Here is a 23,641-nt window from a genome sequence, read left to right on the forward strand (position 1 = left end):
ACGTTCACTGGAGTTAGTGAGGAAGGAACCCCAAACCTTCCGTTTGCTAAGGCAACTTAACTAGAGTCGATGATTTAACCACTACGCCATGTGAGACAGAAAGTTTTACTTTTAGATTGATTAAATATTGATTAGGGGATATATGAAAATTTTTTTTATTTTAATATTGTTTTCCAATTTTTGTTCAAGTTATTTTCGCAAGTTGGCTGTACGTGCTTGTTATACGGTCTCACTAGTTTTATACTAGTATCTGGGGACGTCCACTGGAGTCAGTGGGGATAGAACCAAACTATCCGTCTGATAACAGTTAATTACCAGCTTAACTCGACACTAGTGGTTTGCACTAAGTGAGACAAGAGATGATAGATTTTAAATATAAAAGAAGTGAATATAGAGTAGTGGATATATAAAGGGAATTAGAGTAATGTGTATATTGGTACCGTATCGCGGTTCTATGCTGCGGAGGTACCAATATACACATTACTACTGAAAATGAGGTTTGTAATTAACGGAATCTTGATGTGAAAGGTGACTATTCTCTTAGTGACCTAAAACAATGTAGTGACCTAAAACATCAATTTGGTGTTCCTAAAAGACGAAAGGCGATTACAACGACTAGTTCTGGTCTCATAGGGAAATTGACTATCAAAAACTTTATTTGAGAGCTGTTTTTTGAGAAAAATTTTTATATTTTTTTGTGTTTTAGGTCAAGAGAAAGAGAATAGTCACCTTTCACATCAAGATTCCGTTAATTACAAACCTCATTTTCAGTCCAATGATGACCAATGAACAGAAAATTAGCTTTGAAGAAATCGCTCATATTTTTTTTGGCTTTGACTGAGAGTGTTCGCAATTTTTAATGAAAATTTGATTTTCTTTTTGAGATTTAACTGAATTTTTGAAGTCGTATGCCATGGACACGTTGATTGAAAGTGCATTAAATTTCCCAATGGGCATTAATTGAACCTCTCTAGCGTTTTGAATGGACAGTTAATTGTTGTTAAGAGTGTAAAAATAATTTTTGAAATTTTTTTTGGACGTTAGCCAATCTTAAATTTACTTTTGCGAACTCTAAGTCAGTCTCAGTAATGTCAGTACCCCTTTTTTCTTCTGTTTTCAAAATTAATCTGGTCAAAAAAAATTTGTTGATTAAATGGCTTTGACGCTTTCTTCTGGCACTTTTCTGACGAATTTTTTGTTTTACCTGTATTTGTTCTTGTTTTCATAGTCATAAGATTTATTATTGTGTCTTATTGAAGACTGGTCAACGACAAACAGCATTTTCTTCCCTTCTAGGCGTAACGTAGCGTATTTGCTGGCTTCCGTTGAAAGCTATTGAATTTAATGTCGTTGATACTACGTGTTTTCTCGATATGTCAATTAATTTTCTCGATATTAAGATTTCGTAGTTTTAAAATATTTGTTCATGTTTGTTGATTTTTTGAAGTCTTATAGTTAAAGAAAGAAGAATCCTATTGTTTTCAAAAAATTAATTGAATATTTGACTTCAAATTTTTGTCTCATTTTTTAAAGAATTTGCTGTTTCTTTATTCTTTATGTAGTCGTAAAATGCTGAGAGGTCTCATAAGCTTCTAATTGAGGGTTGAATGATTGATTTTACTCCATGCAGTCAGTTCATTGCGAGTAGTCTTAAACTTTATGATGTTATTTGTTTTCAAATTTGTTTTTTTTGTTTGTATAGTTTTTGGTATAGTTTTTGTTTTCTTTTCGTCACTTTTAACTTTTTCTTTTTCTCGTCAATGAGAGGTCGCATCAAACTCCTTTTAATGGGAATTTAAACTTTCTATTGATGTTATGTCGTAACTGATGTTTTGTTTGTGGGACAATATGCGTTTTCATAAGTGTTTTGTGAGTGGTCAATATTTGTGGTTTATTCTCTTTTAAGGCATTCGCGTAATAACAGAGCCCAATTATTTTCAAATGAAGTCCAAGTTAACTTATTTAATTTTTCAGTATAATTTTAGCTCAATTGGTATTGAAAACAATTGAAATCAAAAAACTATATTTAGATAATTGCTAATGATTTTTTATGGCTTCAATAATTTATGTTTTCGCAGACTATTTGTAATTTCTTGAGCTTTTGTTCATTTTAGTACGTTTCTTTGGCATAGTCTAACCAAAAACAGGTTCTATCAGGTTCGTTATGCATTTTTAGTAAATATTTTAAGAACTATTTGTTAAAAGCTAATATTTTTTAAGACGTTTGAAATTATTTGGTTTAAAAAATGGTGATAGATTTTTAAAAATGTTGATAGATTTTTGAATTTCGCCTTATTATTTTTTTAACCTAGTCTCATTAAGGAGAAAACCAATCTGCTGTATAGTTAAGATAAACGAAATTTTGTGCAGTTAAGATTTTGTCTGACTGCATTTTGACGTCGTTTACTAGGTGCTTTTACATTTAGATATTGAGTTAAATGCCGTTTCAATTTTAGTTTTCCTTATTTTGTTTGTTTGTTTCTCGAAATCTTTTTAATGGCAGATCTCGTTAGCTCTATAATGAGGCGTGACATTATGTAATTCAATTAGTAGTTTGGGTGTGAAACTATTTTTTAAAACTCAAACATCTGTTTTGGGTTATCTCTTCATTTGCTTGACAATTAAGTCAAAAATGTAGATCAGCTCGGGTCGGAACTTCATGTGCAAACGCACCTTAACGAGCCTCCTTGTTTCATATCGATTATCAGCATTCTCATCAATTCAATTCTTTATTACAGTTATTCCTCACAATTTATCAAAAACGTTGAAAAGTTCAACTAATACTTTGAAAATTTTGCAACATTTCCTTTTTATAGATTATTAGATCTGTAGATTAGATCTATAGATTTGTAGATTATTAGCGTCCGTTTTTCATTATTACATTTATATAAATAATATTTGATAATTTTGGTTGCTATATACGGCTGTTTTGTGCTAAAATATCAACCATTTGCATTACAAATGGTGCGTTTATGTAATCTGCAGGCATTGGACATCTGGAATGCTTACGGTTCAATACTTTGACTTGTCCAAAGGGATTGTCTCTTAGGCCTATCCAGAATCTCTCAAAATTTACTGCGGTATAAAATCCCCGTATTTGACCGGAGATTGTTAACGAAAAAATGAGAGATCTGAGAACAGCATTAGGAAACGCTTTTGACTTTGTTCTTGTTCCATAGGTGGAGATGGAGACGAAGTCAATGGGGTAGATTCTGTCCTGTGTCTCTGAGGGAGGGCAACATTCTCTGGGGCAAGCCTGACTTCGGAGTATCGTAAGTGTCTTTTTCACCATTACCAAATTTTAGTTTTTATCTCTTAACTGTCTGGATAAAGTGAGATCATGACACGTATGTTGCGTCGTGCAATTGTTCTATTATTTTGGGTCTTGTTGATCTTTTTTTGCGATTTTTTGTTGGATTGTTTTTAAATCTCAAACATGTAAATTAAAATAACCTCTTGGTTAATGTTCGAAATATTTCGCAAAAAGACACTCTGGTTTTGTTTATTGCGGTTCGGTTTGTTCGATTTACTGTAGGCTTCGATTTGTCGTACTGATTTGATTTTTTTGTCGCTGAGAAACGGTATAAACTGATAAATCCTGAAGTGCACTTCTTTATTCACTACTGTTTTGCTTGTCTTTTTTATTGCTCTGTGTGCGTACGGAGGTCGTTTTAGGTTTCTTGACAAGATGTTTTTCCTGGCGACGGAGGAGGCGATGAAGAAGTTCTTGGCCAATCCTCGCCCCTTCCTGCTACCCCCTCAGCCCAGACCCCCCTGTAGGTTCAGTGTAATGGGACCGCCGCTTAGTGGAAAGACAACTCTCAGCTACATGCTGGCTAAGAAATACGGAGCATACGTAAGTTCGGATCCAGACTTGAGTTTGAGTTAAATTGGATCATATATTTCTTGTATTTTGAACGCGAACAATATGAATATAATTGTTAGACAGTCTTTGACAATATGATTGCATTATAAAACCAGTGTGAACCTATTAAAATTGAAATGATGTTTGGGCGGGGGGGACCTGACAGTAGTAAGCTGGCGCATATGCTGCAAAAATGGATCATTTTTTGTTTCGAACCATAATCTGTCACTCGCAAGTCTGTTGTGCTAACCTTTAACGCAGCGCTGCTCTTAAGCTCTTGAACTTAGACATCTTTCATAATCCGTTTTCTTGTTCTTTACTGTTCCTCAAGGCTTCATTTCTCTAGCCAAGTATACGTTGAACAAGTAGAGCTTCTTGTCATGCTATGTCAATCTCATTTTATGTACAATATGCATTCGGTTGTTATCTCAACCTTGCAACAACCTCTCAATCTACGCTTTAGTCTGACTTCGGAATGTCAAAAACCGTTTACGGGCCGTGAAACGAAGAGGAGCAAACTCTTTACGGGCAAAACTATGGTGTTTATGCATTATCAAGTTTGCTTATTTTCAAATTTGCTCATTTTCAGAGCTAGCAACACCAAGTTTTTTTCTGGTCATGTCATTGGGTAGTGAATAAGAAACTAAATATCGAGTCCTCTAACTTTTCACGCTTTCTTGAAATTTCCTGAAACAATGCTTATTTAAAAGAAAGGGTTTAAAAAAAAACGGCGTAAAAATATCCTCAATGTTTGATATATTACCTAAGTATCACTCTAAATCACTGCTCAAGTCTACCTCTTATTTGCCATGCAATTTAATACTAGAGGAAATAAAAATTTGAACTTCCAAAAAAAAACGTTGAAAAATGTAATATTTTAAACGAATGAACTTTTTTTCCAAAAAATATTATTTTTTAAGAGCGACTTTTTGCTGATCTCCGCGTAATTGTAATGAGAACACTGCATAAAATTTGCATCAAATTTTTTTTGTTTTTTTTTCTCAAAGCAAATTTCATTTTTCTTATGTTGTCTGCATGACTACAGAAGTTATGATGCTCACTGTGTAAATTGGTTTGTTACATTTTCATTATGTTTCACATAAAATTTGTGAAAATAAAGACAAATTTTAAAATTTTCTTCAAATTTTAAAAGTTTAGTTTTGAAGAAGTATCGACAATTTCTTCCAGTAGGTACCAAAGGTAGCTTGGTTTTAATCATCCAGAAATGACTGAGTTGCGTAAATTGGAACTCTTAAACTATCACGGACTGAAATGGTGTTATGGTGATGCCGATTATCTTGGACTTCTCAGAATTTCAAACTCTTTACCAATATGTTATCAGCTTATTGAACGAGACCTGAGATTTTTTTTCTCCATTGTGAATAACAGGAATTGCCTCAAATTTAACGATTTTTATACATTAGTGACAAAGGACGTGTGTTTGCGCGCTGGGGATCATGAAAGGTTATTAGTCTCGCTCTGTAAGAAGACTTTGACGAAGAAATCGTTTTTCTTCAGGAGCAAAAGAGTAGTAAATGACGCAGCAGATGTCCTAGGACTAAAACTTTCCTTGTTTTTATCACAATCAGTTTCCAAATCTGACATAAGGAGAGGATTAATGAAACTGAGAGACCAAAAATTTGACTCTAGTAATTCATGCTCTTGGAAGATCCGCTGTAGATGCAGAAATTGTACAGCATAAATTTCAGGTTTATTCGTTTTTGTTTTATTTGTTCTATGGCATCCGTTTTGTGTACATTTTTTAGCTACTTTTGTATCCCTTAAAAGGTAATTCAAGTCTTTTACTGCTACTACTACTATTGAAGTCATCTTCAATATCGAAATGTTTAAATATTTTACTCGAAATACTCCCGACGTGAAAAATTCAAAAACTGAAATTTCCTTTTTTTGGATTTTCGTTTAGCTCACTATCCAACAACTGGTTGTCATAAAATTGCTCACTGATCCATCTAATAGATAATAGAGATTCTGGTAGCTCGACAGTTATCAAACTATTTTTTTCCAGTGCCTCGCTTCATTTTATTTTTTTCAAGTGCTGTAATCTCAAAAATACAAGAAATTACCTCAGACAAAACTTGTGTAGATTGACAAGAGTTCTGTGTTTATCCAGCTACGGTTTTCCTCGGATTTTTTTTGTGTTGGCAGGTGTTGGATGTGAACAAGATAATGAAGGGTAAGTTTGCGGAGGCGAGACAGAAGGCAATTGAGGATGCGAAGATGGAGGCCACAGAGCAGGCTATCACTCAAGTCAAGCAGCAAATTGAAGCAGCTATCTTAGCCGCTAAAGGTCAGTTCTTCCTTGATTGATCGTTGTTTTTTTTGAGGGCTTCAAATACCTTTTTATCCTCAAAGAAGTTGTTAAAACTCAATTTCCCTAAATATCTTCTTGCGATCTGGACTAAAACAGTATTTATTGACGATGAAATTGCAGCTATATATTAAACAACTAAGTTTTTAAATCTTCTATGTCGTTGTTGCCCCTCAGAACGTTATGCGCCACCCAGCTATAGAATGCGTGCCATTACATAGTAAATTAATCATGTGGTATTATAAAACTATACATCTTGGTTTATAAAACACATGGTTTGCACTCACTGAACGGGGGGGGGGGGGTCACAGATTGAGAATCTCCTGCCCGGGTCGAGGTTTTTGGGTAAATTTTTGAAAGAAATGCGGTGAACGCGATGAATTTTTGTAAGAAATGCGGTGAAAGTAAATATTTCACCGCATTTCTTACGAAATTTCACCGCCAAACCTCGACTCGGGTGTTTAAAAAATATACATCTGTAACATTATACGGGATTGCTCCAACTGTGTCATTGCAAAGTTGAATCAAGTCATTTGATGTCATTTGACAGCGTTGGAACGAAAAACGAGAAGGAGGAGGCGTAAAAATGGTAAATTTGTTGATAAACTAACCAAAACTTCTTATCATCCCTGTCCCTCTAACTTGAAATATGTGATCCTGTACTTCTTGTTTAAACTTAATTGGTATCATTGAGTTTATTCACATGTTCCTTTTTATTTTTGAACACGTCCTGTAACTTTTGTCCACGTTGACCTGAAATTTTCTCTCTCGCTCCCGTGAAGAAATTGTAAAAGGTATTCAGAAATTAACAGGGGCAAGTTATTTTGAATCACTCTCGAACACCATTTATCGCAATTTTTTGAATCGTGAATCTTTTGAAACTAGATTTTTTCACGTAAGATTTTGTCTGATCGCTTTTACCTTTGCTAATACAACAGGATAAAAGACTTCAACCGAAGGGCATTCAATCCTGCTGTAGTATTTTAGATTTTAATTGGCTTTTAAAGTTTAGGTACACCGAAACTTCTTTGAAGGCACGATTGTACGTTTTGAACGGCTATTTTGACCATTTTCAAGATAAGTTTATTGGGTTCTTTTTTCAAAAAAAGAAAAAATTAATTTAGCATCGCTCACAAAGAATATGTACAGAATGACAAAAAATAAATCAAAACGGCAAATTTTGAAATAGGATGAATCGATAACAAAGTGTATTGAATTACAAGCTAGGAAAGGACACGAAACTGGGTCGTTCGGCTTATTTCAGATCGTGCCTTGAATGATACAATATAGGTCATAAAGTTTTTTTGTTTTAGAAATTATTTTTGGGATGTTTCAATAATTTGATTTTAATCATTAAGCCAAACTTAAATGCTAGATTTTAGCAATTCAATACTACTGTCACATTTGTGCGGCATAATCAAAATCCAGACTGTGTTAACAATAGAGAGAGAGAGAGAGAGAGAGAAAAAAACAGTTCTTAATACAAATGCAAAATCATATTTTTACCGCAGAAATGAAATCACGGTGCCTTCTATAAAAGGCACCGCCGCAATTTTTGCTGAGATTTTTGTTTTTTTTTGTAAAGGAAGCACCAGGAGTAACTGGACACCCTCTTTCTAATAGGTTCATGAAACCAGTCACAATGAAGATTTTAAACGTTCCAAAATTTCAAAAAGAAATTTTCTATGAAGAGTTCACTCATCATATTGTTTGTCTGCCGACAGTAACCTTCTTTTGACAGCTCTTGATTGCTTTAAGTATAGTTGTCTCTAATCGATGAGCAGCCGACAACAAAAATTTTTGTTAGAGGCTTCAACGTCAATAATCGAATTTTTATGCAAAATATTATACAGTTTATTTCCACGATATTTTGTTGAGCGCAGCAGTTGATCATTTTTTGTTTATGGAATACTGAGATACATTTTATACCTGAGCGACGCTCTCTTTTTTAAAGGATTTAAATTGAATTACACGCATATGCTTCTTTGGATGTTTTTAATAGGAACAAGGGTTGAAAAAGATGTACATCCATATACCAAGAAGCCATATTAAGTTTTTGTCGTTATACCATTTTGTAGTACTGTAGCAATAGTTTATGATGAACGTGATGCCTTAACTTGGATAAATTCCGCAATGTCTGCTGATTTTCTTGGCAATACAATAAACATACAGCTTAATGGATAGGTTTATTATAAAGGCTTCTCTTAGATAAAGATATGAGCTTTCTTTCACTAAAACACCGTCTAAAAGGCGGGCTAAACTTGAGGCCTTTCCTAATGATATATTGACTTTTGCTATCTTTAAATTTTTCGTTTTTTTTAATTGTCATCGGGCCGATTGGTCACCGATTCCATGTCTGATGTTAGTTATCCAGGAGAGCACTTGATGGAGGTCAGGTTTTCGTCATCAGCAAAATTTTGCTATTGTTGCACACAAGTGGATTATTTAGGTCCAAAAAGGAGAGAATCTAGCATTGAGCCTTGCGGTACTCATTAGCTAACTGGTTTCTGTTTTGAGAAAACGCTATAGCAGGAGACGCACTTAATTCAAATTTTTAACTAGCTCATCAATCCTCTTTGCATGGTCTTCTTAAGCCAGTTGAATCAAACGTTCGTAACAATGGAATGGTTGATACACAAGTTTTTTTTGATAAGTTCAAGTATAAAATGGTCATGTGATGCGGTGTAAAGATCTCTTAAGTTTTCCCAGAGTTCTGCAATAGGGTCGATTGCGGCTTGCTTTTTGGAAACTTAATTAGCTTTTTATGAAAAATATTAAAACCTTCTACAAATTAGTAAACTCTGTTGTACATTGTACACTGGTCTTTTAAACACTTTGCTGAAAACCATGATCTCAGAAATGGGATGATAATAATCCAATTCACTTTTTCGATCTTTTTAAGAAGTGGTTTTATAACTGATTGCTTGACTTCTGATGGGGAGATACCCGCTTTAAATGCATTGTTGATAATAGGAGACAAAACAGGCACTATATGCTGTAAGCTTTTTTGATCAAAACCGGAGGAGGTTTTGTTATCGAGATCGTCAATATCATTGTTTTTTTTCCTTATTAGTTGTTGCCCTCAGCCGAATCAAAATTGATTAAATTATGAGAACTGTGTAGCACTGAAATTTGATTCTTCAATGGTGCCACACAATGATTCGGCAATGTATGCGAAATGCTTATTAAAATTTTTCTGCAAACTGTTAGTAGTCAATATTGAATAAACTGCTGCATTCAAGCATAGATGATCAATTCAACGCGCATCAATACCTTCAACTCTCAAGTCTTTCAAAAGTTATTAGATTTGTCTTGTATCACCAATATACCTATTGAATTTTGAGAAATATTTTTTAAATTTCTTTCTGCTCGTACTCTTTAAGTTCTTTACAAATTTGGATGTACTGGTTTTCTGCTTTCTTCCTCTTTTGGTGCACTTGGTTGCACTTTTCTTTTGACTTGATTATCTCGTTGGATAATATTTTTGATTGAGTGAAATCCTTAGATGGAAGGTTTGCGCGTGTTGCGCGTTGGCCAGCGTTGAGTGAAAAGTCTCAATTTTAGCTGTTTGCTTGGTATTAAAAATAAGAACAATGCATTTGCGAATATCACTTATGTATTCAATTGCTTTTGGATATTGGTTTCTCTGAAAGTTTTTGTTTTTCCGTTAGAGTCTTTCTCTGATTTTATATTTGCTTGGAGGAGAACAGGAAATTGATTTCTCTAATTTTCTTGCACTAGGATTTTTAAAGATGTCTTTTCGAAATCAAAATGTTTGCAAATAGCATGATCTAAACAACTTGTTGCTTAAGAGGTTGCAGCATGTTGCTTTAAAATGTCTATATTGATGTCTCCGATAATCAGAATAGGAAATTTCTTTGATAAACTTTTTTGAAAACAGGTCAAATCTGTCGATAAAAATCAGCTTGTTTGCTCTCGGCGGATTATAAACCACAATGATTATAATTGTATTGCCTTGTTAGGACTTTTAGGAGCAGTGATTCTTCAAATGAATAGCAATGTTCATCCTCGACTGTGACGTCATTTAACTATTGCATCATTTCACCTCCTCCACGAGCAACTCCATGTTTGTTAAACACTTTGTAAATGGGAGGAGTGAAGCTGTTGGGTCCATCACCAAGGTTTAAACATATTTCAGTGAGGTGAGGGGCAAGATGCCTGAAGTCGTTGTTGACTCAGTATAATTGCCTCTAGATCGTTATACTTTTTTCTGAGAGAACGAGTGTTAATATGTAGCAACTCGAGTCTTCAGCACGAAAAGCATTACATTTGGAGATATTTGTTTATTTTTGACTGCACAAATTTTAGGACTTGTGGAGCTGTCGGTCATACCCAGCACACTGCCAGAGTAGACTCTCATCTTCTCTCACTTAACGAGTATTGTTTGTGAGCAAATTGTTATAAGATGATGCGTCAATAATTGTAGCTTGATACTGTGAAGCTGTTTTGTTGAACTATTTGAATGCGCTAAACATTCACGTCCATTGAATACGATGGTTCAAAGTTACAGTGTCTTCGAGTAATCTCCTCAATTGCAATGTTTTCAAAAATTATTGACATTTTTTTGGTTCGTTCCTAATTAAAATCTCTTCTCCCTTCGTTGTTCGTGACTTCAATTTTTGCAGGAAAATTGTTTGCAGAATTTTTTGATTGCCCTAACCATTCACTTCCCTTGATTACGATGGTTTAAAGAGTCCTTGTTGTCGAGTCCTCTCCTTAGTTGCAATGTTTTCAAAAACTATTGACATTAATTTTTGTTCGTACCTAATTAAAATCTCGTCTTACTTCGTTGTTCGTGACTTCAATTTTTGCAGCACAATTGTTTGCAGAAACCTTCAAATGTTTCTCGGTTAGAGAAGACTTCAAGATTTCTCTGTGTTTTCAGGAAGGCACTCTTTCACGGTTATATATCATTGGTTTCTTCTGTTATTAGTTCCATAGAGGATTTTTTTTGTGATCTCCACAGAAAGTTTTCAGCGAAACAAACAATTTTAACAATCACCGAGCACTGACCTTCTACTCCACTTTTTCCAAAAATTAAGGCAGTATATTTCAATTGAAGATATTGTTGATGAAATCGATTACTTGGTGTTGCAGCGTCTCGTTAAATTGTTAATCATAGGGAAAATGGCTGAATATGGGACAGCTCATTAGGTACACAATATGTTGTTAGATACTCGATTTCTTGATAGATTGTAAATGTTTAGGAAAAATTTCCATTGTAGAAATTCAAGATAAGGTCCTAAAATAAAATCGAAGATTTCAGTTTCTGTCTGTGCATTTTTAGAGTTTTTTGGAAAGTTTTTCATTGTTGCACTTAAAATTCACGGATATAACCAAAGGTTGGACACTTATATGTCAATCCATTTGATTGAAATCACGTATCATTTGAAAATTTAGGTAATATAGAAAATTTACTTTTTGCTGTCGGATTTTATGCGTAAAAGTAAAAAAAAGTTGCTTAGCTTTTTTGTTTGCGGAAAATTGATTTGTCCGTTTTAAGAAAAAGTTAATTAATTCTTTTTTGGTTAGCAAAACATTTCTCATTAATTATTTTGATATTCGACCTAAGAGTGGAGCCTTTTGCTGGTTAAAACGTTTTTAATAGTACTTCCAAATAGAGAGATCTTTGACGTCATGAGTGTTTGCCACTATTACATCTGTTCTGTTTTTAAAACAATTACCTATAGATAATGAATACATCTTCATACCATTCGAGGGCGGTCATCTATGGCCATAAGCCCAAATTGGAACAGAAAAAGAAATTTTCTTGTCTGTTTATCTGTATTGTACTTAAAAATGGCGTGTGCATCAGAGAAATCTATTCTTTCTTTCTTTCTTTCTTTGATTTTTTTTGTCTTTTTCAGCTGAAGAAGAGGCCAATGCTGCTGCCAATGCGACCAATGAAGAGGGAACCGAAGAGGAAAATAACGAGGACACAAAAGGTATTGTCGGATTAAAATTGTTTCCATTTTTCAACTGCAAAGTTTTTTCACAAATTGGTGTCCGCAACTATATGTTTAAATGATATTCGATTGAAATTCATCTAATTCTTCAAAATCTTCAGCTATTAAGTTTTTTGTGATTCATTGTTGATTTAATGTGACACTTGTGCATTGTTCAATTGCTGAATGACCAGTCTTTTGGTATTTCTACATGTGATCTGTCAAATAGAATTTCTCAATTAGGTTTCACGGTGAATTAAAGATCAATTTCCACCGTCTAAGTATTCACATTTAATTTTTTTTAATTCTCATTTTCTTTCATAGTAGATTTAGAGGGGCTATAATTTCGTGGCGGGGGGCTATAATGGAAAGACCCGATTTTGTTATTAAATCTTATGACGTCATCAGTAGTTTGTAATTTTTATTATTAAACCTCTACAGACGATGAGGAGGAGGAAGACGAAAGTGGAGGAGATGAAAATGAAGCGGAAGCTGTCGAGGATTCCACTGAAAAAGCGGATGCTGCTCCTGCAGATAGCCAACAGGCTAATGCAGAATCCGCCAAAGCCAATGAAGAAGGTCGGATATTGGTCGAATCAGTTTGAAATCGGGTTCTAATGACCTCAAAATAAAATTGTACTTCGACTAATTGCGGCTGATTTGTTTGAGAGTAAAAGAAAACATGACCGAAAAATTTCATAGTCGTAGAAGATTTCTTGACCTTTTAACCTGAAGTTGATGTGAACCGCACTACTTTTAACAGCATGATAACAACTGTGTTCTGCTTTTAACCCCTTGTTGTTTCAACTCTAACCCTGATAAAGTAATTTCTCTATCAATTAACGTGACTTGTTATTCTTTAAAGCATTATAACTCCCACTGGATGGGATAAGACTAACTAGTGGCAAAATACCCAATGTGCCTAAAGGTAACTATTGTATCTATTACATTTGTGCCCCCCATTTACAAAGCACTTGCCATTACATAGTAAATGGTTATGGCACTTGCGCTTGGGGGTGGAAATAATATGCACGCGGTTTGATGCGGGGTGGGGGGGGGGGCTCAAACAGCAAATACCCGTTCTTTTTTATCTCATTCCGTGACGTTAATCATGTTTTATTGACTTCAATTACTTGAACAGACATCTCTGTCAATGTAATCCGGTAAATGAAGTAAAAAAAGTTATAGCTATTTTTTTCTTTAGAAGTTGTTGACACATTAACTAAATGTTATTGATCTTTTGACAACTCTTTGTTTACTACTCTTGACTTCACGGCTAATGGACAATTTTTGATCTAAAATCTTAGAGTTTTTTAATTTAGCAATATTATTTGGCAAAAAGCTGTTTTTGATCGAGCATATTTACTACCACTTCTAATTCTTTTTAGTTTAAACGTTTTAAGATTAGAGCTGTAAGCAGTGGAGATAATTAGCTACTGTTTGCTCATTTACCTCAAAATTGGATTATTTTTTCTTCAATATCGGTGCAAGGAATTTTGTAAGAGCTAGAAAAGTAGCGACGATATCGATTCATTATGTTAAGACTGAGCTCAGAATAAGTTCATTATGTCCAGAATAAGCTCAGAATTTTACTATGAATTTTACCATGAATTGTTTATAAAGTGTCATGATCAGAACTATGGGCATAGTAAAAATTATAATAAAAATATTATGATTCAGTACTGAAATATGAAACTCAGGTCCGGGCACTGTTATCCGGGGTTTCTCATTATTACTGAGTTTATGGCCATATTGAGTCGAAAAAGTAACAGGTTAGGTCAGTCACACGCGTCGAATGTAATGAAACTGCTGAACAAATCAGAAAACTTTATGACACTTCGAAAAAATTGAGATTCGTCGATTTTTCTCTTCATTTTTCTCGACTGATTCAATCCCAACGTCGGTCTACGGTGGCTATTTTCTGGCAATCGGTAGGCTATTTTTTTACTCTTAAATCAATGTATCTAATTTCCTACTATTGTTGAGGCCTTGAGTCATCATGTCAGTTTATGCTAATCTGCAACTTGTCTTTTTCATCCGCATAATGCAATAAAATGAAAATGCGCCCTTTCACAGAATTTCACAGTTTCCATAATTTACTCCCTCATCACTTAATCCATAGCTTGTAATCGTTGATTTTAATTTGTTTTTAGTCCTGAAATGACTTCAGATTATTTTTTATACTAAAATCCCTTAGTGTTAATATGGCTGGTACCAAATGGTTCTCTTCCAGTTGCTTGCTTTTACATCTAGGAAATCAGTTTCCTTGTTTTGCGAGAATTGGTTATAAAATTTTGAAATATTTTTCACTTGTCACTGCAAAGAACAGTGGGGTAATATAGAAAATACTAAATAAATATTGGCGCTATGTGCCAAAAATCTCAGAAAGAGCTTTTTGCCTGGTAATGAAAGATAATTAAGATAGGGATAAAGAGATTTTAGTCAAAGTTTTGACTTTTTTAAAATAAAATAACGTTCAAATTGTCAAGATAGGTTTTGAAATTGAAACGAATATTATGACTTTTAGACAGTATAAGCGTGCAAAGTGATCCCATAAACGTCATTTACGAAGCGAACCAAATTAAAGACACGTTACCAACCAAAAGAAGTAACGAAAAAACACAAAACGTTGATCGATTAGTACTCGAGGAACGCTTGGTTAGAGATCCAATTTATTCAAATCTGGACCGAATTGAGGAGCAAAGCGAGCGGAAGACGGGGTTTGACGAACGTCCGTCCAGAACTCAATCTAGAACCCAATCAAGGTCCGAGTCGAGGAGTAAAGGTCTGAAAGTATCATTCAAAGACGAAGTGGAAGAACAAGCAAAACTCGACAAAAAGCGAGACAACAAAGTTGATAGTGCCAAATTAAAAACCGACAAATTTAGTCCAAAGGATAACGAAAACGCAGGATTCGCAAATGTTGCGTCAGTTAGTGCGTTAGATGGTGATAATTATGCGTTTTTGGAGTCACAAAATCTTAACAACGAGAGCAACTTATTATCATCAGGCAATGTTTCTGAAACTGAAAATGAGAAAGAAATAGCTGGCCTAAAAAGTGGAATTGAAACGAAAAGTGAAGATAAAAAAGGTATCGATCTTTCGGTTTCGTCTCATAACGAGAACGCGCTAAACCGTGTCGATGAGAGTTCTCAAAACAAGGAAAGTGAGCAGATTGAGGTTCCATTTGACTCGGAGCGTCTTTCGGTTTATTCACGTTCAAATGCTACTTCTGCATCGTCCTCTGTAGCCAGAGCAGGTATTGTGTCGTTGGTGTGATAGTCCGTTTGCAGTCGGTTTGTCAGGGTGACGTGTTGCTTCGTTCATCATAAAGGGTTTTTAGACCATTTTAGGAGCTTTAAGGCGTGGTTTGATAGTGTTTATAGTCTGAGTGATGTGCTAATTCCATCGCGGGTTTTGAGATCCGTATTGAGTTTCTTAGTTCTTGCTTTTTTGGGGTTAAGTTTCACCGGTTTTGTCTTGCGTGTGAGATTTTTGTTTTAATAACAGTTTGTTGACCAGTGCTTATTTTATTGTTAAAATCCATTACCAGTAACGTCATTCTTCAATGACGTCTTTATAAATACGTACGATGCTATCTAACCTCATATGTTTTCTTGGGTTGATCTATAATGTTTTATTTTTGTTGATTTTTTATGCACGCTTTTATATTGTTGTGTGGTTAATTGTTTCTATTGTGTGTTTCAAGAAGAACCTTCCGTCCCCTCTGCGGCCACTGGGGCAACGGGGGGCACGGGTGGGGCGGGGGGCGGAGGAGTGTTGGGGGAGATATCGGAGGTGGCCAATGAAACCGATTCCGTTGGTAAGGTGTCCCACCCCACCCTCCCAATTAGCACCAGTCTTAGTACCATCTTATCAGTAGTTCAGATCCTCTCGTTTTAAATAGTAAAATTGTAGACATAAAAATAATTCATTTGACGTCATTTTTAGTGATCATACGAGTTTTAGAAGATCATGAAAATAGAATTTTTAAATCATATGTTATAATTTGATCTTTTCAATCTGTTCTCATGTTTTACCTCATTAACCTATTTGTTCTTCCATGGTGTGATAGTTTTGACATTGATAGTAACAAGTGTTAGTTTTCAATTTTTAAACGGAATATATTTCGGATCGTCTCTGCTTTGGCCCTTTTTATATAGTACCGTTTTTATATAACAATGCATCATTTGTCATTTGTAACTGGGTAACATAAGAAATATGGGGGGGGGGGGTTTAAACAGAATAGATTCAATATATTTGTTGATTTGAGCGATAATCATGGAAATGGCAGTGGTTAAGTGGGCAATTATTTTTTTTCAGAAACGAGGTCTGATATGGGGTTCCCAAAACTCATATAGGCTTTTGTACTGTGGCACTTGTATCGCTTAATCAACTTTCTCAAATAAGCTAAAGGAAACAGCACGGGGAAATAATGAAAAATTCGATTCCTGCCTCATATTCGAAAAGCAGATGTATTACGCAATAATTTTTATAATTTTTTTTCAATCACGTTGAATCGGTACATTCTTATGTCATTATATGCAGTCTATTTCCCTTAAACATGTGATCACATTAAAAGCGACTTTTTCATCATACTTGGTTACTTTAAGCATGTGACGTCATCGGCAAGCGTGACAAATGCCATAACTGGTTTAGTGTGTAACTTTTAGTATATTTAGACTAACTCATCAAATCTTATCTGCCCCCCCCCCCCAAATTTTACTCGCACGTGCTGTTTTTACTACATAGTAACGTGCTATATTGCATCTCATTGACATATTGCATGTCATAAATTGACACTGGAGGGCAGAAAAGATGAAATTCTTCTACTTTCATGTCGTTTTTCGCCTGCAGCTTTCATAGTGAGCATCAAACTTAATAGACTCATTAAATCTCTTTATCTTAACCAGCGTTGATTGTTCATTTATTTCAGGTGTCCGTTTGAGAACTTGTACGTTGACCTGCTATTAAATTCTGCACTGCACTACAGCAGTTTAAACTATTAATATTTTAATTTCGCATTAGTAGAGTCAAAATTTACCCAACCTAATGGTCAATAATTATACAAACAATTCTTATACAAACAATTCGATATTATTGACCGTCGGCTGATTTCTGCCTTTTATCAAAGTTTCCATCTCAAAAGAAATTGAACCTAATAGAAATTACGCCATTATAAAAAAATCGATTTTAAATTTCAACCTGGTACCTTTTTGGAAAATTTTTGGAGAAAATATCTTTGAAAAGTTGAGCTAATCATCAGCTGTGCGATTTAGTTTGTTCAAAATTTCGATTGACTAAGCGTGCGCGGCGTGATAGAATTTTGTGACTATTTTAAAAAAAACTCCAATCCCAATTTTTCTGCTAATTGGCCGTTCGACTTACAGGTTCGGCCGAAGAGGTGAATCCAGTTGATGAAGTTGACGAAACACACGCAGAGGTTATAGCTCTAGTGGAGCAGGCGGTGAAACTAGCCGAAACAAAAGAACTAGAGCTTCCGGCCGAAGTGTATGCGGAGAGTATTCTGAGCGCAATTAAGAGAGTGAAAAAGAAGATGGTTAAATTGTCACCATTCACTCCCATGTAAGTATTTTGTGAATAAATGCGCAAGTTTTGTACAATCTTCATATCTAAGTAGTGGATAAAGGGGGGGGGGGGGTACAGACCAGCCTCCCGACTTGTCCCATTTCCCCACACAATCTCCGCGTATGGGGAAACAGGCCAGATCGCGCGTCTAATCGCTACCCCCTTTTATCCAGAACTTATATCGGGTGGCTGGTCGGTACCCTCTTTTATCCACTACTTACTTATCTAGACAGATGTGCTTTTTTCTTCTTTTCGTTATAATTTTTGAGGCGTTTTTAAAATTGAGACTTTTTTTGGATCTGCGTTTAAAAATGAATTTCTGAGTTGAAAAAATAACGGAAAATAAAGAAAACAGAGACAATAAATCAAATAAATTTCGAATTAGCTTAAATTTGCGTGTTCGCCCTCTCGATTTCTTTACCGTATTTCTCGGTTTTTAATCCGTTTCAGATACTGAAACTACCGGTGATATACTTTGAATACGAATTGGGAAAGTTTAACCACAGATAACTTTCCGCTTCTCTTAATTATCGTAATCCAAATAATGGAATTAATTTTTGAACAACCGCGGCTTAAACTAGTGTTATTCATCCTTGCCTATTTAGATACTTTTAATCAAAAGTGTAGTGTCTTATGGTCTTTTTAAATTAAATTTTGCTTTTATACAGTGACAAAATAGCAGGTTTGGGAAAAGAATTTGGTGAATCCTTTGAAATTCTCACAAACTTAGGAGATCTCAGCTGTATTATAGAGCTAAAAAAGGACATTTGCGAGCTTGGGTCAGTTAACCAATCGAGAACTACACACAAGAAAATAAATCCAAAAAGCAGTGAAGGTCTTGATGTTCTAGGCGCTGCAATCTACTCATCAAAGATTTAAATTCAAGACTCAATGGTTCCTAAAAACTGTTTAATTGCTCTTGAACGAAATTCATAGCAATTATTGTAAACGTGTGTGTCTTTATGCAATTTTTTTGTTTGACAATTTTGCGCTTTTCTTCTAGAACTTTCTTTGACTTCTCAAGTGACTTCGGTGGTTCGAATCGCGGTGGGGTCAAATGTTTTTGCACCCGCCTGTCGTTCGAGAGCAATTCTTCCGACAGTTGTCGGTTTATGTTTAAATATAACCATTTTTTCTATTCAACCGAGGACAATATTTTGTGTCGGTCATGTGTATTGAATCAACGCGAAATTTATCTGAATTTGTAGAGGCAGCTTCTGTCGTTGGAATTTTGATTTGTATAAGAAATAAGGTTGTACAAAAAATAAATCACTCAAAAATTTGCGGGATTTTTTTTTTTGCTGTGCCTATAACTGTTTTCGCTTACAGGGCTACAGCATATGAAGTGGAACCTCTGGATGAAATAGCGTTTGTATTATTTGCTTTATTTATTCTGCAGCTGCGGTCAATATCATCAGTAGTTTTCACCTTATTTCCCACCTCATAATTGAGGTCATTGTTATTGTCAACACCTTTCCTGTCATTCCATTACATCGCAAGATCCTACTAAACTGGGCATTAAAAATTTTGCTTGTTGCTCATTGCATCATTTACACAATATAAATCAGTAAAATGAAGATTTTTTGTTATTATTTAAAAAAAAAATGATAATTTTGTAACCTTGATTCAATAAAAAACGTCATCTTTTTGTAAATTTAACTTGCTGATAGAAAATAGTTTAAAAAAGCAACTTTGATGGATACACAAAGTGATTGAATACATACCCCCAAATAAACCTAAAAGCCTCTGCGGATAATTTTCTGGGATTTTGTGGTGTTATGGTTTGAGGGAGTTCTCAGAATATATTTGAGTTTTTAGCGGCTGTTTCAAAGCACAAATAATTGTTGAGAAGTTTTCACCTGAAATTGTCTTCTATTCAACTGTATCATGTATCATGTTCTGACACGAGCACTGCGGCCCATTGAATTTCAGCGTAGAACACATCATTGTTCATATAAGTGCATTTATTCTCAAAGATGACAAATTCAAACTCGCGAAATTCTTTTGTTAATTAATCATTTGCGTCATAAATAATTTGTTTCTATAATCGGATTGACTATACAACTTTTTGCGTTCGCTGATTATGCTGGTCACTTAGGTATAAGTTTTTTGCAGATTATTTGTCAAATAGAACGCAGTGCGTGTTTGTTAAAGATGATTATTCGTCAGAGTTAGCTGTTACGAGTGGTGGTCCACAGGGTTCAGTGTTTGCGGTTTTTATGTTTGCTGTGTACATTAATGACCTTCCATCTCTAATGGAGAACAGCACATATCTTTTCGCCGATGACACAAAAATTATTGGAAGTCAAATGAATTTATTTTCACTACAAAATGATTTAAACAAAGCAATTAAATGGTCAAAAGAAAACAGAATGCAATTCAACAATGCAAAGTTTGAAGCTATATGTTTTGATGTAAAAAAGTTAGATCAGTGTAGTGTCCACTTGTATGCAGACGATACAGAAATTACATGCAAATCTTCGGTGAATGATCTTGGTGTAGTAATTACTAATAACTTGAAATGGGACAGTCATATCAATCAGCGGCTGTCAAAGGCACAACAAAAGCTTTTTTTCTTGAAGAGAAACGTTCCCTTTTCTACAAATACGAAAGTAAAAGTAAGTTTATACAAAAGTTACATTTTATCAATTCTCCTGTACGCGTCAAATGTATGGTTCTCGAATTGGCCAAATTGCAGAAAACTCGAAAAGATGCAAAGACGAGCGCTCAAGTGGGCTTTGAATAAGAAATTTTTTACAGATAGTGACTACAATCAGAGCCTCATTTACAACAATTTGTTGCCGATCAGTTTTCTTTTGGTTCGAAATGATCTTCTTATGCTGAACAAAATTTACAACTGTGATACTGCCCTTAAGTTTGATGATTATTGGAAAGTTTTCAAGGGACCACGCAGTAACCGTTCTGCAGCAAAACAATTTTTGAAGACCAATTTTAATTGGACGAAATCAGTCAAATTCGAAGAGTATTTTGTCTTGAGAGTTGTGAAATATGCAAATGTTCTCTCTCAGCGAAATGACATCTCAACTTTTGACTGGACATGTCCAACAGTGTTATTTCGGAAACAGCTGAACTCGCTGTTGAAATTAAAGGCTTTGAACTTTAAATACTATCAGTATCCTGTTAATTGGTCCTGTTTCTAATTAGTTAACAAAGTGATTCCCGCATCGCGGGTACCAAGTCAATTTAATAATAATAATAATAATAATAATAATAGGCTATGTGACTCTGCTTGAAGTCACTGAGAACTTCTGGCGTTTACCGAGAACTGCTAAGCGGTTCGAGATTAAGCCAGAATTTCGAAGTGACTTCTGCAGAGTCACTTAACCATGCTTAAAACACGAAACGCGCACGTTTATAAATGATGGTTCTTGGAAGTCAACTTTTGGCTCATTATATAGGAACTCCTGGCATTTTAACTTCTAGCATTGCAGACTTTCGGCATTTTAAAATGTGGACGAGAGCGTTTTAACTCTCAGAGTAAATCAGCCCTGAATCAGGCTGTTTCTCAGAGAAATCTCATTACTGGTTCAGAAGCTGCGCTCATGTCACATGTAGCTCTGAATTACGACTGATTCAGAATTTGAACAACAAAATATCAATTTTGGGTTTCATCCTAATCCAAAAAAATGCGAACGGACATTTTGTCTTATTTTTTTCTGAATCTGAGCTATCAGTTAATAATTAAGGCTCTGCGATAACTTATTTCGTGTAATATTCTACTACAAGTATCGTTATAAATTTGTTTTTTTTTTGTGTGTATAGAAATGGAGGATACATTTTGGATAACTTCCCTCGGACAAGAGACCAATGGACAGCTCTGCAGGACAAGGGCGTGATAGTGGATGAAGTGTTGTGTATTCAGGACAACAGCGAAGGGGGACAGTACCTCCTGAAAAGGTTGAGAACTTATCAACTCACAATTTATTATTAATTGTTTAGGTTTTAAGTTAAGTCTCTGCAGCGAAGAGCTTGAGCATAAGTATTTAAAAGACTAGCTGTTGAAATATTAACTATATCCGGAAATTTTTTTGAATGTAAGCGTTTGTAGTAAATAACCCAAAGATTTGAGATGAGAAACAATGCTTCTTCAATGGTACACAATACTATTATCGTTATGCAAAATTGCATTTAAGGATAAGAAATTTTCAGTCAAAGTGTTCCTGATTTTCGTTGAATTACTCACAGTCTAAGGTTAATGTATTCTTTTCTACATTGGATTTCAACAGAGCTTTGCTTGTCGTGGAAGAGTTCTTACGATAAAAACTTTTTTTTTGAAACAAGCAAATTAAAATTATAACCAGGTGGTTAAGTATAACCAGGTGGTTAAGGTCAGCTTGTTTATCTCTGTTTTTTTGTAAGACTTCCTTCAATTTTTCATGTAAATTACTAACTTTTTACCAGAAAAGACAATACTTGCGTCATCTGCGAATTGAATTACTTTTTCTGTTGTGTTTATGTTATATGAAAAATCGTTTACATATGAAAGAAAAATGAGAGGTCCGAAAACAGTTACCTGTGGCACACCGTGACTTACAGTTTCACAATAAGAAAACGGGTCATTAAGTTTTACATTTTGTCTGCGATTAGCATGAAATGAAAACAGTATTTCATTTGCTTTCTGAGAAAAGCCATGCAATTCATTTTTTAGGGAATTTTGTATGCGAAATGGATTTTAAAGTCGGTTCAAGATCTAGAACTATAGCAACAGTTGCTTTATTTTGGTCTAAATTAGACGAAATTGTTTCAACTAGTTGTAAAACTGCTTCCGTTGCTGACTTCTTTCTGAAATCCTTCTTTCGGAGCATGGCATGATTTTTGATTAACAGAATCTGTTATAAAGACAATTGACCATTTGAAACATCTGATTAGCATTGTTGCGCAATTCTTTTACCTAAACTCGGCTTATACGAATCACTCCCTGTTTGAATTTGTATTTTGTATAAAAGTTTACCTTTCATTTGTTTTTCCTTTTTCCTTAGATACTATGACTTGAACAAGGACGAGGTAGAGGAAGCAATCAGAGCCAGAATTGAAGAGGAGAAAAGGAAACAGCTCGAACTGGAGGAAGCAGCCAGGTGAGCACTTTCGCATTACTTTTTAATTGAAACAGTCCACTGATTTCGCAATTATTTGCTACCGGGTTTTCTATTAGTTCACCTTCTAGTGTGTTCAACCAGTTTTCTAACTAGACATGTTACCCCAGACACACGCAACGAGACGTGGTTGCCTGGTCATTAAAATGGGGTATGTTTTATGGTCGACAGTGTTTTACAGGGTCCAAATTAGCATGGCATATCAATACAAGAATCTCAGGTCGTTCTATGCGCTTGACGAGTTACCAATGTCAAATTTTTGAAATTGAAAGAAAAGAATTCTTTGAAAGAGAATTGTTACAACCGAACTAAGAATGAGAATTCTGCTCCCGATTGGGAGAAATTGGTAAATTAACATCAAGTTTAAATTACCTGAAGTATCTCTATTAGCTCCATTTATTGTTCATATCATATTTTGAGAGTGTAACTGTGTTCATTGTCTCTCTGTGTGTGTTAAAGTCACCTGCCAGTGATTGGGTTAAAAGAGTAAGAATCATCCCACTCGTGTCCGTAGTTAAACACTACAATTTGTACTCCTCAATTTGTATTCAGTTCATTTTGTGTTACATTTTCTGTTCCCCTTTTTGCACTGCTATCTTGATGTTTTTTTTCGGCCATTCCCTTATCAAGTTCTTAAGTAAAATAGTGCAATATTTAGCCCCCCCCCCCCCCCCGAAGATTTGTTATACAACATCTTACTATGTAAAGAAATAGCGCATGCGCCTATGGGCGTGAGGAAAAGCTACGGGTGGGGAGAGGCAAAATATTACAGATCCGA

General features: G+C 34.9%; 1 protein-coding gene across 1 annotated transcript in view; it reads left to right on the forward strand.

Annotated features, from left to right (window-relative positions):
• LOC142345144 (adenylate kinase 9-like) overlaps window positions 1–23,641 on the forward strand; it is a 163,123-nt gene that overhangs the window by 30,802 nt on the left and 108,680 nt on the right. Inside the window, exons 8-18 of the mRNA XM_075397232.1 lie at window positions 3,180–3,272; window positions 3,676–3,856; window positions 6,032–6,173; window positions 6,745–6,783; window positions 12,083–12,160; window positions 12,602–12,739; window positions 14,688–15,419; window positions 17,551–17,746; window positions 19,079–19,117; window positions 21,533–21,667; window positions 22,750–22,845. Coding sequence (XP_075253347.1) covers window positions 3,180–3,272; window positions 3,676–3,856; window positions 6,032–6,173; window positions 6,745–6,783; window positions 12,083–12,160; window positions 12,602–12,739; window positions 14,688–15,419; window positions 17,551–17,746; window positions 19,079–19,117; window positions 21,533–21,667; window positions 22,750–22,845 — 1,869 coding nt within the window. The remainder of the gene's footprint in view (window positions 1–3,179; window positions 3,273–3,675; window positions 3,857–6,031; window positions 6,174–6,744; window positions 6,784–12,082; window positions 12,161–12,601; window positions 12,740–14,687; window positions 15,420–17,550; window positions 17,747–19,078; window positions 19,118–21,532; window positions 21,668–22,749; window positions 22,846–23,641) is intronic.

This window comes from Convolutriloba macropyga, chromosome 8, assembly GCF_964194025.1.
Source record: "Convolutriloba macropyga chromosome 8, txConMacr16.3, whole genome shotgun sequence".
NCBI lineage: Eukaryota > Metazoa > Xenacoelomorpha > Acoela > Convolutidae > Convolutriloba > Convolutriloba macropyga.